At 45.5% G+C, this 14,326-nt stretch overlaps 2 protein-coding genes across 3 annotated transcripts; one reads left to right on the top strand and one right to left on the bottom strand.

The window, feature by feature from the left end:
* Positions 1–23: 23 nt before the first annotated feature.
* Positions 24–7,830, top strand: GCNA (germ cell nuclear acidic peptidase). The gene is made up of 10 exons (XM_085060179.1): positions 24–343; positions 1,107–1,153; positions 1,593–1,644; positions 2,018–2,091; positions 2,604–3,041; positions 3,360–3,531; positions 4,127–4,271; positions 5,102–5,240; positions 6,107–6,311; positions 7,158–7,830. Exons 1-10 carry the CDS (start codon positions 138–140, stop codon positions 7,408–7,410), a joined length of 1,731 nt encoding a protein of 576 aa, XP_084916305.1. The 5' UTR covers positions 24–137; the 3' UTR covers positions 7,411–7,830.
* A 562-nt stretch (positions 7,831–8,392) lies between these two features.
* Positions 8,393–14,166, bottom strand: BRCC3 (BRCA1/BRCA2-containing complex subunit 3). 2 transcript variants are annotated; one of them, XR_014852188.1, is made up of 9 exons: positions 14,019–14,166; positions 13,567–13,686; positions 12,903–12,990; positions 12,152–12,240; positions 11,545–11,600; positions 10,833–10,964; positions 10,446–10,489; positions 9,493–9,738; positions 8,393–9,258 (listed from the first exon to the last, which is right to left on the bottom strand). XR_014852188.1 is itself a non-coding variant. In XM_085060180.1 (8 exons), exons 1-8 carry the CDS (start codon positions 14,121–14,123, stop codon positions 9,587–9,589), a joined length of 786 nt encoding a protein of 261 aa, XP_084916306.1. In that variant the 5' UTR covers positions 14,124–14,166; the 3' UTR covers positions 8,393–9,586. The 2 variants fall into 2 exon arrangements, 1 of the variants encoding a protein (XP_084916306.1); XM_085060180.1 differs by having other exon boundaries at positions 8,393–9,738.
* Between the last annotated feature and the right edge of the window lie 160 nt (positions 14,167–14,326).

Below are 14,326 nucleotides of genomic sequence, written 5' to 3'. Positions count from 1 at the left end.
TGAGCGGCTCTGGCGGCAGCAATGGGTATGTTCGGCTGGGATGAGCGCCGGCGGAGCTGCCGGAGCCGCTGGGGGCCGCTGTTAGCGGCTCGTGCGCATGCGCACTGCGCCGGAAGCGCCCGCGCCGTTCGAGCGCCATGGCGGGAGCGGGAGCGGCGGCGCGGGAGGGCCCAGAGCTCGGAACCGGCCCGGGCCCGGCCCCGGGACACCGCCAGCGGGACATCCCGGCCCAGGGACACCGCCCCCGGGACACCCCGGCCCGGGGACACCGGGGCCGGGCGGCTGCGGGCGGGAGCAGCCCCGGGAGAGGCGCCGCGGGGAGCCAGGGCTGGCGGGGCGGCAGGTGAGGGGCCGCGGGGCGGGACAGCGCCGCAGCCCGTGTGTCCGGGCGTGTTTTGAGTCAATTATGTCATCGTATAGAAAGTATTTTATCTACTACGTATATGTATCTAAAATACCTGTGAGTATATCTCAATACATTACATATTACACTGCATTCTATGTAGTATATGTTACATTGAATCGATATTCATAACTTCAGATTACACCCTCATTTGTTTTATGGTAATTGGTAGGTATTAGCATATTTCAGTCTTTAAGGTTTAAATAATGTCAGTTAAAAGAAGCTGTCTTCCTGTTTGTTAAGCAGCTGCATAACGTATTTCTGACGTTGGTAATGTTTGGTTCATGTTCTCATAAAATGAAATAAATAACTTAGTACAGGTTTTGTGGCTTGCCTCTCCATTTGCATGGGCATAGCAGTCCAGGTGGTGATGCCTCCATTCTCCCTCTTGGAATAGCTGTATGAAAGCTGCTGCATTTTGCTAAATATTCATGGCAGCTCTATTAAAGTGCACTTCATGCAGAGGCAGCTTCTTACTCATCAGTGCATGGTTTGAGGTTTCAGCCTTACTACCAGATCACAGACTCTGTGGAAGATAAGAAACGAGCTTTCTATGCAGAGTTAAAATAGTTCAGCCTAGTTAGGACAGTCAGCGTTTTTCCCAGTGCATATTTGGTTCTCAGTGTTCATGGGTGTTTCAGATCAGTGGAGATGCAAATATCCTTCCTGCTGTGATCTAAAATTCTGCATTTCATTTTTGCAGCAATGCCCTGTACTTCTCTTCCAGCAGTGATGATGAATTTGAAATGTGTAAGTAATGACATGTTACTTTGTTTTCTGAAGGAGTATGAAAAGGACACATTTTTAATTACAGTGAAGTGGTTTTGCTTGTTATTTTCTTTCATTGCTTGTGCTGCAAAGTAATTCTCTCCTTGCAGTGGAGTTTTGATGTCTATATGCCACAGGGAGTATTCTTGAATTGTCTTAATTTTTATTCTTTTTGCCTTGCATTACATTTTTTTTGTTGCCTTAGTTTTGTCACTCACAGTTCCCTGTCACTTGCTTCCTTCTTGGTCACTAGAAAGCAGCTGCCAGCTTTGAGGAATTGAGAGTTGGAATTATATGTAAAGGTTTCTTATGTTTGTTTTTTGAAAATTCTTTGGACCAAATTTTTACTAGTTGCAAACTTTAAAAAATGCATAACGAGAGAAACAGAACCTTGTTCTTAATTAATCTTCTTTTATTTCAGTTTTAGCTAGAATGAAAACTCCCAGATCTGTTTCTAAAAAGGCAGATGCAAGGTGGGTGCTGTCATTAATGAATTTTCTGTGTTCATAAATCAATTTTCTGTATCATATTTACTAATCAGAACATAGAAAAACAATCTAAAGTTGTATTGATTCATAGGCCTGTATAGGAGAGAGTGCAGACAGAACCGTTACATCTTCAGTCTTGTTCAGGGCAAATGTAAAATGGGATATTTGGAGGTGCACATGCTCTTGCCATTCCTATCCATGGATGTAGTTGGTGATATTTGCTGTGAGCAGCTGGTAGTTGGCTGGCTTTTCTTGGATTGCTGTTTTAGTAAGGCAAATTTACTGCTGTTTCTCTGCTTACTCCTACCTTTATTCCTTTATACCTTTATGATTTGCCTTTTTTTTTTTTTTTTTACAGTTTGAAGGACTTCATTGATGACTCGGATGATTTCTTCTTGGACTTGAAAATGAAAAAGAGTACAACAAAGAGTGGTAAGCAACAATCCAAGAGCAAATATGAAGCAGATATTTTAATGAGTGGGAAGGTAGCATTCATTGCTGAGCTCAAAGTTCTGGGAGAGCTGACCCCTGCTCAGGAAGGGTAGGATCTGTTCAGCTGGGATGAATGTCAGCTCTGAGATGTGTGTGCCAGCTGCAGACTGTGAAAAGCTGATGGGATGGTGTCTGGAGGGGAAAGGAGTGAAGCAAAGTGGACCAGAAGCATCATTAAAAAAAAAAAATCGTCACGTATAGATCTGACATGATCCCTTGATCTTCATAGGACAAATCTGAGGTGTCAGAAGCATTGTTTGTTGGCAAGCTACTTTCAGTGTTTTTTTATGTAGTAAGATGGCAAATGGGTAGGGCATAATAAAGAAAATGAAGAGATACCTTACTGTTCTTTGTGTTTTCTTATCTTTCAAGGGATTTCTGTTGTGTTAAGACAAAGGCAAGTCTCATAAAAGCAACTCCCAAAACTTTAAGCTCTTTCTTTTGAATTGCAGCACAGAAGGATCTTCAGACCCCAAAGAAGCTGATGACTCCTGGAAAGAGAAACACTTGCTGCCAAGAATTGCAGTATTCTCTCACTTCAAGTGACACTGAAGATTCTGTCTTTGTAGAAAGTCCATGGCATGACCATCAAAAAGATGGAGTGAAGGACTTGAAAGATAGTCAGAAGTGCATAAATATTTCACCTCCACAAACTCGGAAGGAGTCACATTTCAAAGGCAGTCCAGATTTGCTTGTTAGAAGGAAAGAAAGAAGCTGTGAAAATACAGAAAATAAATTTCCAACTGTGCCACTAGGGCACAGTGCAGGGGTGGAATCAGAGAGCTCAGATGACAGTTTTGAGTCTTTAATGGAACGGATAACGAAGCGAAGTCTACCCCGAAAACCAGTCTTAAGCACAAGTAAAACTGTCTATCAGCCAAGCACAAAAGGTAAGCAGTCCTTCTTAGCTAACTTTCAGTGGTAGTGGCCTGCTTCTTTCCATTTGTGTGGTATCCACCTCTGAGATGCAGCCCAGAGGTTCCTTGCAAAGGATTTTGATGTAATTGGAAGTTACTCCTCTGAGCATTCAGAAAAGTAATCTTGTAGTGTCAAGATGCAAGTTTTTCACTATTGCTTGATTTTTATCATTGTAGACACTTTTAGTTTTTAAAATTGTTCTGAAAGCAACTCTAACTGGTGGTTTCTAATGATTCTGTGGTTTTTTTAATGTATGCTGTGTAATCCTGTGACTCTTCCTGTTGAACTAGAAAACATCCAGCCACCCTGCAAAGATGCACAGCCTGTGAAAGGGGAGGGAGTCAAGACACCAAAGCCAAAATCCATTTCACTTCAAGAAACACCTTCCATGATAAGAACTCCTGCAAGAATTCCTAGGAGTGAACCAGTCAATTGCTCACAGTCAGCAAAGACAGAGAAAAGGTGAGTGTTTCTCTGTTGTTCCTGTGTTCTAGAACAATTGTAGATGGACAAAGAGAGGCTAAGCATTTTGCCTAGGCTGATGCGATTCCTCTGCTACCTAGAAACTTCCACTAATTGACCATTTGTTAATGGTTGAGTAGCTGGAAAACCAGAGTTTTCAGTCTCCAGTATGACAGGGAGAATATAAACTGATCTCTGCTTAGTGGAATTGATGACAAATAAATCTGACAAATGTCAAATCTTTGTAAATGTTATCTCTCTTGCTATTCCTTGTCTTGTACAGCATGCTTCTAACATGTGTGGGCTCTACAGATTGTATATATCCAGCTGCTTGCCTCTGAAAATATATCAAAACTGATTCTATTAGTAATTTATACCTTTTAGCAAGACTGTATTGATTTTCATGCCCTCAGCAGAGTAAGAGAACAGTCACAGACCTTGTGAGTGCAAGCTGATAGAAGGAGTCAGGAGGGGTTTATGCCAGTTGAAGCATCCCTGAGATCTTTATTGGCTCTCAAGTGGCTATTATTTTTCCATGTATTTTTCCAGATCTTTCTCTGTACTTTGGTAAACTGCCTAATGGCTTTTCTTGCAGGCTCAGGGTATGCTCAGTGCCTGGTTGTTTCTTGCAAGATCTTTCAAATCCAGCTTCCCACTATGTGAAGTATTTCAAGAAAAATAAAGAGGAGTTGGCCCAGAAGCTTTACAGCCTATTTAATAGTACCATCTTTGAGCAAAAGGTTGGTTTCAAAACAAGAACTACCATTTAAGCTTTATAGCAAAGGCATATGTTTGAATTAGTCCAAGCAATTTTTCTGAAAGGGGTTTGTCACCACTGTGACGCAGCAGTTTTCAGCTTGGCTTTGCTTTCCCAGCTGTAATGGAAATGCTGCACGTAATCTTTGTTCCTTCCTATTGCATGTTCATGTCTGCCTTTCTGGAACAGATTAAAAATGTGCTTATCCTTCAAATAACAGTTTAGGATGAACATAAAACTACAAGTTGTGTTTCAAATTTAAGGTTCCATTTCAGAGAACTGCTGTTTTGACCTGGGATTATCATCTGGGATACTGGGCACTCCTCTGGTGAGAAATATCCTTGAAAGGAAGGGTGCTGCCCTCAGTAATTCCAATAGGATTTCCCCCAAGAAGGAAAGTGTTTTCATACAGATGAGAAAATATTGTTGAGCTGACCAAGGACAGGTTGAGGTCACAATTTCACATAAAACTGAGTTGAACAGACTCACTATTGCTGAAGCAGAATTATCCTGCTGCCCAGTGCTTCAGCCCTGTACCTGGAGGTACTTGGAGGTAGAATAGAGTAACTAAGGGACTTTCTGTCTCATCCTGCATTGTGAAACTCCCATTGTTGGTTGCAGGAAAACTGATGTAGGGAATAAAAAGCCATAGAGGGGGAGTTGGCATCTTAAGTGAAAACAGTATTAAGAGCCCTAACAGACATCCTGGACTGGCTTTGGAGTAAATACAAAGTAAATACAAGGGGGAGCCAGAGGGCCAGAAGATAAGAGAGGTAGGAGAGAGCAGATTACATGTACTGTTTTGTTTTTCAGTTACCCGAGAACATGGTAATAATCTGGAATAAGAAAATGAGAAAAACAGCAGGATATTGTGTAACAGGGCAAAGGGAAGGCCCTGAAGGGAAGCGTTATGCTCGCATTGAACTCTCTGAGAAAGTCTGTGACTCTGCAGGTAGGTCAAAGAAAGGGTGTGTTGATTTTTCTTTGAGAAAGCAAGTTTTAGAGATACAAACAAATCTGATGCTTAAGAGATCTGGAACTGCAGCCTGCTTTGAAAATTTATACTATCTTGTATAAATGAATAAATGTATGGATTTATCCACATTCCACAGCCCAAGACGCTGGGCAAATGTACCAAATGTGAGAACAGAGATGTAGTCACACTAACAGCAGTATTTTGTTTATATTTCTTGAAGATTTGAAGACCTACAGTCATTGTGTTACTCTAATTCTGTGTGTGCTATAATAGCAGTCTAAAATCTGATTTCTTCCATCACAGCTAGCCACCTTGTTGGTAGTATTTAAAGCTGCAGTAAAGACAGGTCAGTGCCAAATTAAGTTTTATTACATGGTACTGTAACTGTTATTTTTCCCTCATCCCTTCCAAATATGGGGAAATGAATCATAAAATGGTTTGGATTGAAAGGGATCTTAAAAATCATTTTGTACAATCTCCCTGCCATGGGCAGGCACACCTTCCACTAGACCAGGTTGCTCCACTAGGCCAGCTGGGCTGTGAACACTTCCAGGGATGGGGAAGCTTTCCCAACCAAACAAAAAAACTGAAACAGATTAAGCATGTGGGGAAGTGACTAGGATGCAGAATTGGGGCTAATCACAAAACTGGAAATGCACCAAGTAAAACCTCGTTTTAGAGCATTTTATCTTATCAAGACGTTGGTAGTTTTAACTTCCAAAATAATGCTTGCATCTTAATAATAAAGAATGAGAGTCAGAGGCCTGAAGTAGTGACCAAAGGTGAGCCTGTACTTCCCCATACCTGACTGATGTCAATGTCTTTGTTTGCTTTATCTCAAGATCGCCTTCGGGACACACTAATCCATGAGGTTTGCCATGCAGCCACCTGGCTCATCAATGGTGTTCGGGATGGGCACGGGCGATTCTGGAGATTCTATGCCAATAAAGCAGCTGTAATTCATCCAGAACTGCCAGTGGTGACACGGTGCCACAGCTATGAGATCAATTACAAATACACCTATGAGTGTGTTCGGTGCAAAGCTACGTGAGTAATGTTTTCATCTTGCATATGACTGTGTATTAACTTTCTAACTGTAAAGCAGTTTGGATACTCTGATGTTTTCCGGAGCCCACAGAACCTCTCTGTGTGATTCCACGTTTGTTTCCAGGTATTTTCAGTTCTAGTTCAGAGGTCAGAGCAGCCAGAAATGTCTTCTGAGGACCATTGGTGATGAGGAAGTCTTTGGGAAGCAGTAAGAGATACGTACCTAAGCTTTGAAGGAACAAATCCTGGCAAAAACCAGGCACAGAATATGTGACACTGATTAGATACTAGAAAAAACTTATCCAGAGGAAGCTTCCTGGGGTTTGTGTCCTGATGACTAAGTTATGAGTGCAGCCATACAGATGGGAAGCAGTGTGGGCAGCACTGTGATGGGAAGGATTAACACTGTAATAATGACACCATTTATGGCATCTTTTTTACCTCAGGATCCATATGTGTGACTCTCAGAAGTACTGGAAGAAAACATCTCACATATCCTGTAGTGTTTATTAGGACTATGCAATGCAGTAATTGCTTAGATGCAACACAGATTGAGAAAATTTTTTTAGAGATGTCTTTGAAGAGAAACTCCTAGAGGTATTTGATACATGGCTTGTAGAGGTGTTTGGAAATGATGTAGCACTTCATACTTCAGGTTGAGAGTAGAAGAGACAGAGGAAGGAACCAAACTAAAAAAGCAGTGGACAGAGTTCTAGGGTAATACAGATTTGATTGTACCACTGTGTGATGTACTGTTCTCTGTTCTAAAATACTGCCTTAGAAATCTGACCTCAGCAGAAGAGAGGGGAGTTGTGTGGAATCAAAGTCCTTGTTTTTGCCTTTCAGGATCGGGCGGCACTCGCGGTCCCTGGACACGGCGCGGTTCGTGTGCGCCTTCTGCGGGGGGCAGCTGACCCTCAGGCAGCCCCCGGGCAAGGGGGACACCCCTGCCAGGACACAGCTCACGCCCTTTGCCAAGTATGTGAAGGAAAACTATGGACTTGCTAAGAGAGAGCAGCACGGGCTGAGTCATGCAGAGGTAATGAGGAAACTCAGTGCTGATTTTGCTTTGAAAACCAAGTTGGAAGATTGCTTTTAATGTCTCAATATACCTCCTTTCTTGGTGCCACTTAAATTTTGTATTGAGAGAAGTAAAAGGTCTGAGCAGCACTTACACACAGCATGTCTTCAGTGACTCCAGTGAGTAAGGGATTTACTGTTTCATCTCGGTAGCTGATATGCTGTAGACACTGTGTGTGTGCTGAAGAACTGGCTGTGCATCTGGCTGGGATTGCCAGAGGCAACAAAGTCCAGGCCCACCAGCCCTAGTCCTCTGACTCTGTCTGAATGACTCCCAGGCAGGCAGGAAAAGGGGCAGACCTGAGTTGGGTTTCGACATGGGTTCAGATATTCTCCCATGTAGAGTTTCTTGAGAGATCCTTGGCTGTTTTTGTTAAAATTAAGTGGTAGGTAGATGGTGCCTTAAATCTTCTAAGAGGAGGTGTGAGTTTCTCCAAAGCTCTTTGATTGAATTTGAATGTAGTGTACCTCTGTCACTGAGATATCATAGAAATTAAAATAGATGTGGAAGGTCAGGATGTGGAAAGCAGATTCAAACACTTTCCCCCATAGAATGAGGAGGTCTTGTCAAATGGCTTGTCTTTCATGTAAAATGCAGCTGAACGCGTGTTATAATGTTTGTGTCTTCTGTAAGCAAATTGCTCAGGGGATTAATAATTTTGATAATCAATAAAGGCCAGTTTGATACTAATTCTTGCAATGAACCAGGCTGCTTTGTTTCAATTTAATCATGGCTGCGTAGGAATACAGAACTCTAGTGCCAGCCCAGCTCTGCTGGCCGGAGAGCCAGGCTGTGGATCAGCAGTCATTAACATCCTTTTGTCACTGGGATTACAATCCAAGCATCCCCATTCCAGGAGACCCAGGGCTGCTAGGTCACCTCCCAGGAGCCCTCATCAAGCCTGGGGACACTGAGGCACCACCCTCCCTTCCCCAGCAGTGATAAAAAGTAAGGAGCAGTTGAACTAGAAACTAACAGCAAAAACAGCACAAAACCACTGGACTGTTCAAGGACTGATTAATTACTGTTCACAACACTTCTAAGAAAACAGTAGTGAGCAATACACTTCAAGGAAGTTCTACTCTTTGGGGATTTGCCAGTAGAAATGCAGAGAGATTAAAAAGTCAAGTCTGACAGAGCACTGGGGTTATGGGGCTTCCACATCTGACAGCTGCTCATCCATATTGGCTGTCACTGATGGGGAGTGCCTCTTCCTCAGCTCTGTCACTTTCATTGTCCCATCCTTGGCTCACATGAGACAGACTCACAAGACAGAACACAGCTGAGGATGATGGGGGATACAGTGAAATGCAACAGCAATAACATTTAAAGGGGTTAGTTCAACAACAGCTATTTTGTTCCAGTCTTAAGTAGTTTCTACAGTTAAGTTCAGCATGTAACAATGTCAGGCTTATTCCTCTACCAGTTCTTTTCCCAGCACCTTAATCTTCTTCCTTCTGGGAAGGAACCACAATCCTCTCACTGAGCCAGCAGAAACAGTTCATTTTGTAGAGAACCTCACTGCTGGGCACACAACAGCATTACATGGAGTAAGGGAACACAGACTGACCAAAAAATGCAGCATTGTAGCATTCATTTCATTTCTACTCCCAACAGCTCTAGCTTTGGAATTCTTTATTTGGTTTGACATATGCTGAACACAGATCCTATGTCAAAGATCTTCCAGGTCTATTCCCAAGCTTCCCTCCAACCTCTTACCTGCCTGGGTGAATGACCAGTGACCCAAAACATTACTAGATCTAAGATCATGGTCAACTGAAGCTACTAAAAGAAGGCAGAAGTTGGCAGCATCAGATATGACAGCAGGGACACACTTTTCCCCTCTAACCCTCCTGTTCCAGGCTCCTGGAATACATGTAAAGCAGTAGGACTTCTGTCAAAATACAGAGGGAGAAACAACATATTCCCTACAAGTGTGACCCCTCCAAAACAGGAGTCTTCAGGTGCTGCCCAGCCCCACCACTGAGTCAGAAGTGCCGCACCTGCAGACACAGCACTGCTTGGCACCAAGCTGGGGCAGGTAAAGTCTTGATCCTGGAGATATGCTCTTTGCTGCAAGAGAAGAGACACATCCAGTACCTTCACTGAGAGGCAATGTAGGGCCACCCTTCAGCCTGGAGTAGTTATTGAAGTTTTTTTCATGTCTCTTTCTTGAAGGGTCTGCACTTCCTCCTCACTCTAAAGCAGCGAGTTCCTCCAGCAGCTGCTCTTTCTCCTGCTGCAGCTCCTGCACACGCTGTTTGTTCTGCTCCAGTCTGTCCTCCAGCCACTGCAGCAGGGGGCCACTGATGGCAGACATTTGGCTGCAGAGGTTCTTTGTGAACACTGCAAAGAGCAACAACAGATCATGCCAGGGCAACACATAAAAGATTCAGTGTACTCAACATCCCCAAAGCCAACAGCCAGCCGAGGAAACCTTCCAACCTCCTGGCCATGGCAACCACAAATCTCCACAGGAAAGTCAGAACCAGCATCTTACAACAGGAAAACACCATTTCAGTCTGACCCAGGCAGCAATGACAGATCTACAATGAAAATCTGCACACATGCTGCTAATTAATTTCTAAATTTAGAAGCATCATTGAATGCCTCATTTCCTACATGTGTCAGAATGGACAATGGGGCAATAAACTTGGAACAGAAGTGGGATTTGGATTCATCCCGTCACACTGGCAAAAGCAAAGACGTCACACCTGTGTAACACATACAAAGTGCCAAGAGATGGAAGTGGGCATACAGGTCAGGCAGACACCACTTTAACACTAAACAAATCAAAAACCCCTTCGCTGTTGTAACAGAAAAACTAACCTAAACAAACCAAACTCCCAAACAATCCCCAACTTTTGTGTAATTTTTACCAATTCTACAAAGCCTGAAGGATACAGCATTCATGAACCCCATGATTAGGATATTTTACAGCCTTTGAAGTTTTAAGTATCTAGTTTCAATTCTGTTCCTGTGTAACAAGACTCCACCATTCAGATTCTGGGAGCAGCACCCTGGAATATCACATGCAAGAAAGGAATCCTTACCTGAACCATTATGAATCTTGGTTACAGAGTCGAGATGGGTGAGGCTAAGGGAAGGAAAAGCAAGCAGGTTAGAGACAAGACAGCAGGGAATTGCACATTAAACCCAGACTGTAGAACCAGCTGCCCATGAGTCACTGACCAGACCACAGGTGCCCCTAAACCTCCTCACTTGCTGAAGCCCTGCACCTTCGCAAGGATAACAACCCACGATCACAAACCCTCACAATACTGCTGGTTACCCCAGACTCAGCTCTACAGAGGCACAGGAGCTGCTACTTCTTTTTAATTTCAACAGTTTTGCCAAGATTTTGGTACTTTAAGTACAGCAACAGTAGAACACGTCAGCAAAGACAGTCCTAGAGAGGGGCAGAGCTCCAAGGCTGTTACCTGTGAATTCTCCTGTAGGCATCTTGCTCTTCTTGGCAAAGGATCTTGGGCAGCTCCACAGCTGATTCCAGACACACTTTCCCAATGGTTTCATGGGGGACAACATGAATGGGAATTTCAATCCTTTCATATCTAGAATGATATCAGACACAATTAACTTCAAAGGAGCAAAGAAAAAAATTACTTCTCTAACCTTAGTCTCTCCAAGGCATGGAAGTGCTGCACATCCACTTTTGGGAACACATGCCTGAGCTGTGAGACAAAGGGAAGCACTTTACAGCCATACATTTGTCTTGAATTTTAATTGTAAAATGCTGGAGCATTTTATGATTAAATACAATTGGGTGGCCAGTTCTGAGAACATGATCCTTTATGTGGCTAGTGAGGAGTCTGCACCATGCAAACCTGAGGGCTCCATCTCTAGAGCAGGAAGCAAAAAGGTGGGGCTGCTACACAACCTATTGCAGCACAAATCCCCACCCTGACAACAGCAAATCTTAAAACAATAAATTATCTATGCTAAATGAATCACTCCTAATCTTTAGATGCCCTTCCAGCAGCCTGCATGAGCAGATGTCAGGAGACCCTGTGCAGGCATCTCTGTACATTTGCTCCTCAGAACAGGCTGAGAAGCCACTTACTAGAGGCAACCCAGAGAAAGGAGAGACAAGACAAAATACAATTGGACATAATATTCCTCTGCTGTACTCACTCTGAGCTCTTCTGGGCCTGAATAGACTGGAAACAGGTATAGAGAATTCTGCCTGTCTAAGAGAGACAGCAGAAAGTCAGATTCCAAGGGCAAAAATCATCTAAACCCACATATTCCTTCAGGAACCAGAATATGCTTTCAATAGAATTCCAGACATTTTGCTGTAATTGCCTTGCTGGAGCTACTTAAAGCATATTGATAAACCTTTTAATGATGCAAAAACTCTTAAGCAACAGCTGCCTGGACAGCCTGGACCTGACTGTCAGCTTATCTCACACGGCAGCCACACCTTCTGCAGAGGCTGGAGCACAGAGGGGCAGAGCTGTGTGCTGAGCTGGACACTGAGGGAAGAGCCCAGGCCCATCTCAGTGCACACACTCTGCAGCTGCTGCTGCAGCCCCCCAGGCTGTGGGGCAGCACAGAGCAATCATCACTTGTTCTCCTGTCCTTGGGATCACAATCCAAACACCACCATTCCCGCTGTGCTTTCCATGTGCTCCCAGCAGAGCTCTGCCCTTCCTGCAGAGCTGCACTCAAGGACTTCAGCTCTGCCCTGATGTTTCTCAGGAGCACTTGGAAGGTTTGTTGCCGTTTTTAAGTTGCCTACCTTGGTGTTCTTGTCCTCAATGAAGCAGGAAAAGATCAGCCCTACAAACCCTTGGTCCATCATCTGATACATGGCCTGTGTGCGGACATCTGCAGGCACAGAAATGAGAGTGAGACCTGCCCTGCTCACCTGCAGGAGTGGGAAAAGATTTGCCACCTTTTGAAGGGTGACTCGAAATTTGGTAACAAATATCACAAGCTTTATTCTTACATGCTTACTCTGGGTGACTTAAGTTTAAATTTTAAACAATGATCCAATTTAAAACATAATTAAATAGAAAATCTTAGAAATAGAAGATGAGCTCACAAAACCACAACTCACAGCCAGCATGGTGCCACAGGTCACCATGAAGTCCAACACATATAAGATACTTATGTACTTCTTTTATGAAAGTTTTCCATTTTGCATTAACACTCACAGATGTCAGAAGTCATCACAGCAGGCCTAGGATTCCCCCAGCTTTTTTTGCTATTCCCCATACCCTAGGTCTGGTTTTTCTACCTGGAAGAACAGCAGTACCAGCAGTAGCTGATCTGTGACTCCTGAGTCATGTTTGAACCCTTGGAGAGCAAACACAGGAATGAGGCTACACTGGCAGGGGTCCCTGGAGCCCACCCAAACAATTTAGTCCTACCAGGGGATGTCTGAGACCCAGAACTATTGGAATGTGCAGCTCTGCAACTCCAGTGACTGAGCACCAGGATCAGCAGCTGGAAGTTTCACCCAAAGCCCAGCTCAGGGCTCCTCTTACCGACGTGTGACGGCCAGACAGTGATGTGGGGGTGGGAATGGTACCAGCCCACCACCCTCATGGGGCGTCCTGTCATTTCAGCCAACCTGTGTGGGAGTCAAGGAACCAACAGAGCAAAGGGAAGAGCTGTATGTACAAGGGAAAACAGAAGTTCTAAAAGAGTTTCTTATGAGTCAACAGAATTCCAGATCCTTTTGGAGGGGTGATAAGACAGTGCAGGGAAGTGATGGGAGTCTCTTCCCCAAGACCATCAGCAGTCACTGCTACAGAAGCAAACTGGATTTGTTTGCACATGGCAGTAACCAACATTTCAACAGCTGTCCAAACCAGCATCCCCGAGTGTGTGTAGGGAAGAGCCTCCCCAGTGCAGCACCTTGCTGACCCTTCATCTTCCACTAAGCCTCCCTGCTGAACTGCCACCCCCCTCCACAAACACACTGCAGCTTTACCTGTGACCAAGTACAAAACAGTGATAAAAAACTGCAAGTGCTGGAACCAACAAAGGGAAAGGCAACAGCAAGCACAGCCCTCCCAGCTGAGCAGCTGCAGGAGGGAGCAGCTGATGCTTTCAAGCCGACTACAAGCCTAGAACACAGAACATGAAAAGAGCTCTGAGGCAGAGCACTTCATTGGCGAGCCTGCTGCTGTCTCTGCTAAAGGATATCTCTGCTTCAGTGGAAGCAGCTGAAAGCTGCTCTGGTGAGATCTCCACACGGTCTTTCCTCTTGTCAGAGCGGCGCAGGATTATCACAGAATGGATGTGGACGATTCGGCTGGTGTCAACCTAAAGACACAGAGGGGAAATCAGTCACTCTGCTAGAGAAACAACTACCCGCGGGGCGCGGCCAGCTCCTCTGAGCATCACAAGGCACGGGTGCGCACCGGAGCGAGCCGGGGCACGGCGATGGGAAGCTTTCCTGGCTCTGAGCTTCAACTCTCCCAAGAGCGGTGCCGCCGTGCCAGGCTCGCTCCGTTCGCGGTGCCGCTGTCCCGGGCTCGCTCCGTACGCCGTGCCGGCGGCCCCAGCCCGCGTCCCACGGCCCCGCACGGGCCACAGTCCCCAGAAGCAGCGCTGCCACCCGCCCCTCCCCGGGGCCGCCCCTCCGCGGGCGGTACCTCTCCGATGCAGAGCCCCATGACCTCCTCCTTCTCGGTGCTCAGCGCGTGGTTCAGGCACACCAGGAACGCGTCCGCCTCCAGGTGCACCGCCTGCACCGCCATCTTGCCGCCCCGCCCGCCTGCCCCTCGCCCCGCCCCCTGACGGATGAACCAATAGCAGCGGAGCTCGCGGGCCCTCCCGGCCAATCGGCGCGGCCTCCGGCGAGCCGAGCGGTGCGGCGCGGCGGAAAGGCCGTGCCGCCCACGGGAGCAGCAGCGCGGGGGTTCCGCCGGGGTTCCGGGCGGTGCCCGATGCCCGCGGCAGG

The sequence above is a fragment of the Lichenostomus cassidix genome, chromosome 4A, assembly GCF_008360975.1.
Source record: "Lichenostomus cassidix isolate B80296 chromosome 4A, HeHo_3.0, whole genome shotgun sequence".
Lineage (NCBI taxonomy): Eukaryota > Metazoa > Chordata > Aves > Passeriformes > Meliphagidae > Lichenostomus > Lichenostomus cassidix.
Note: the sequence above shows the minus strand (reverse complement) of the source record. Positions and strands in the feature narration are given on the sequence as shown.

Coding starts and splice junctions, on each gene's coding strand:
- GCNA (XM_085060179.1), top strand. CDS start 138: ATGGCGGGAGCGGGAGCGGCGGCGCGGGAGGGCCCAGAGCTCGGAACC. Junction 1,154..1,592: donor TGATGATGAATTTGAAATGT/GTAAGTAATGAC, acceptor CTTTTATTTCAG/TTTTAGCTAGAATGAAAACT. Junction 3,532..4,126: donor TCAGCAAAGACAGAGAAAAG/GTGAGTGTTTCT, acceptor CTTTTCTTGCAG/GCTCAGGGTATGCTCAGTGC.
- BRCC3 (XM_085060180.1), bottom strand. CDS start 14,123: ATGGCGGTGCAGGCGGTGCACCTGGAGGCGGACGCGTTCCTGGTGTGC. Junction 10,490..10,832: donor GCCTACAGGAGAATTCACAG/GTAACAGCCTTG, acceptor TCCTTCCCTTAG/CCTCACCCATCTCGACTCTG. Junction 9,739..10,445: donor CAAGATTCATAATGGTTCAG/GTAAGGATTCCT, acceptor TGCTCTTTGCAG/TGTTCACAAAGAACCTCTGC.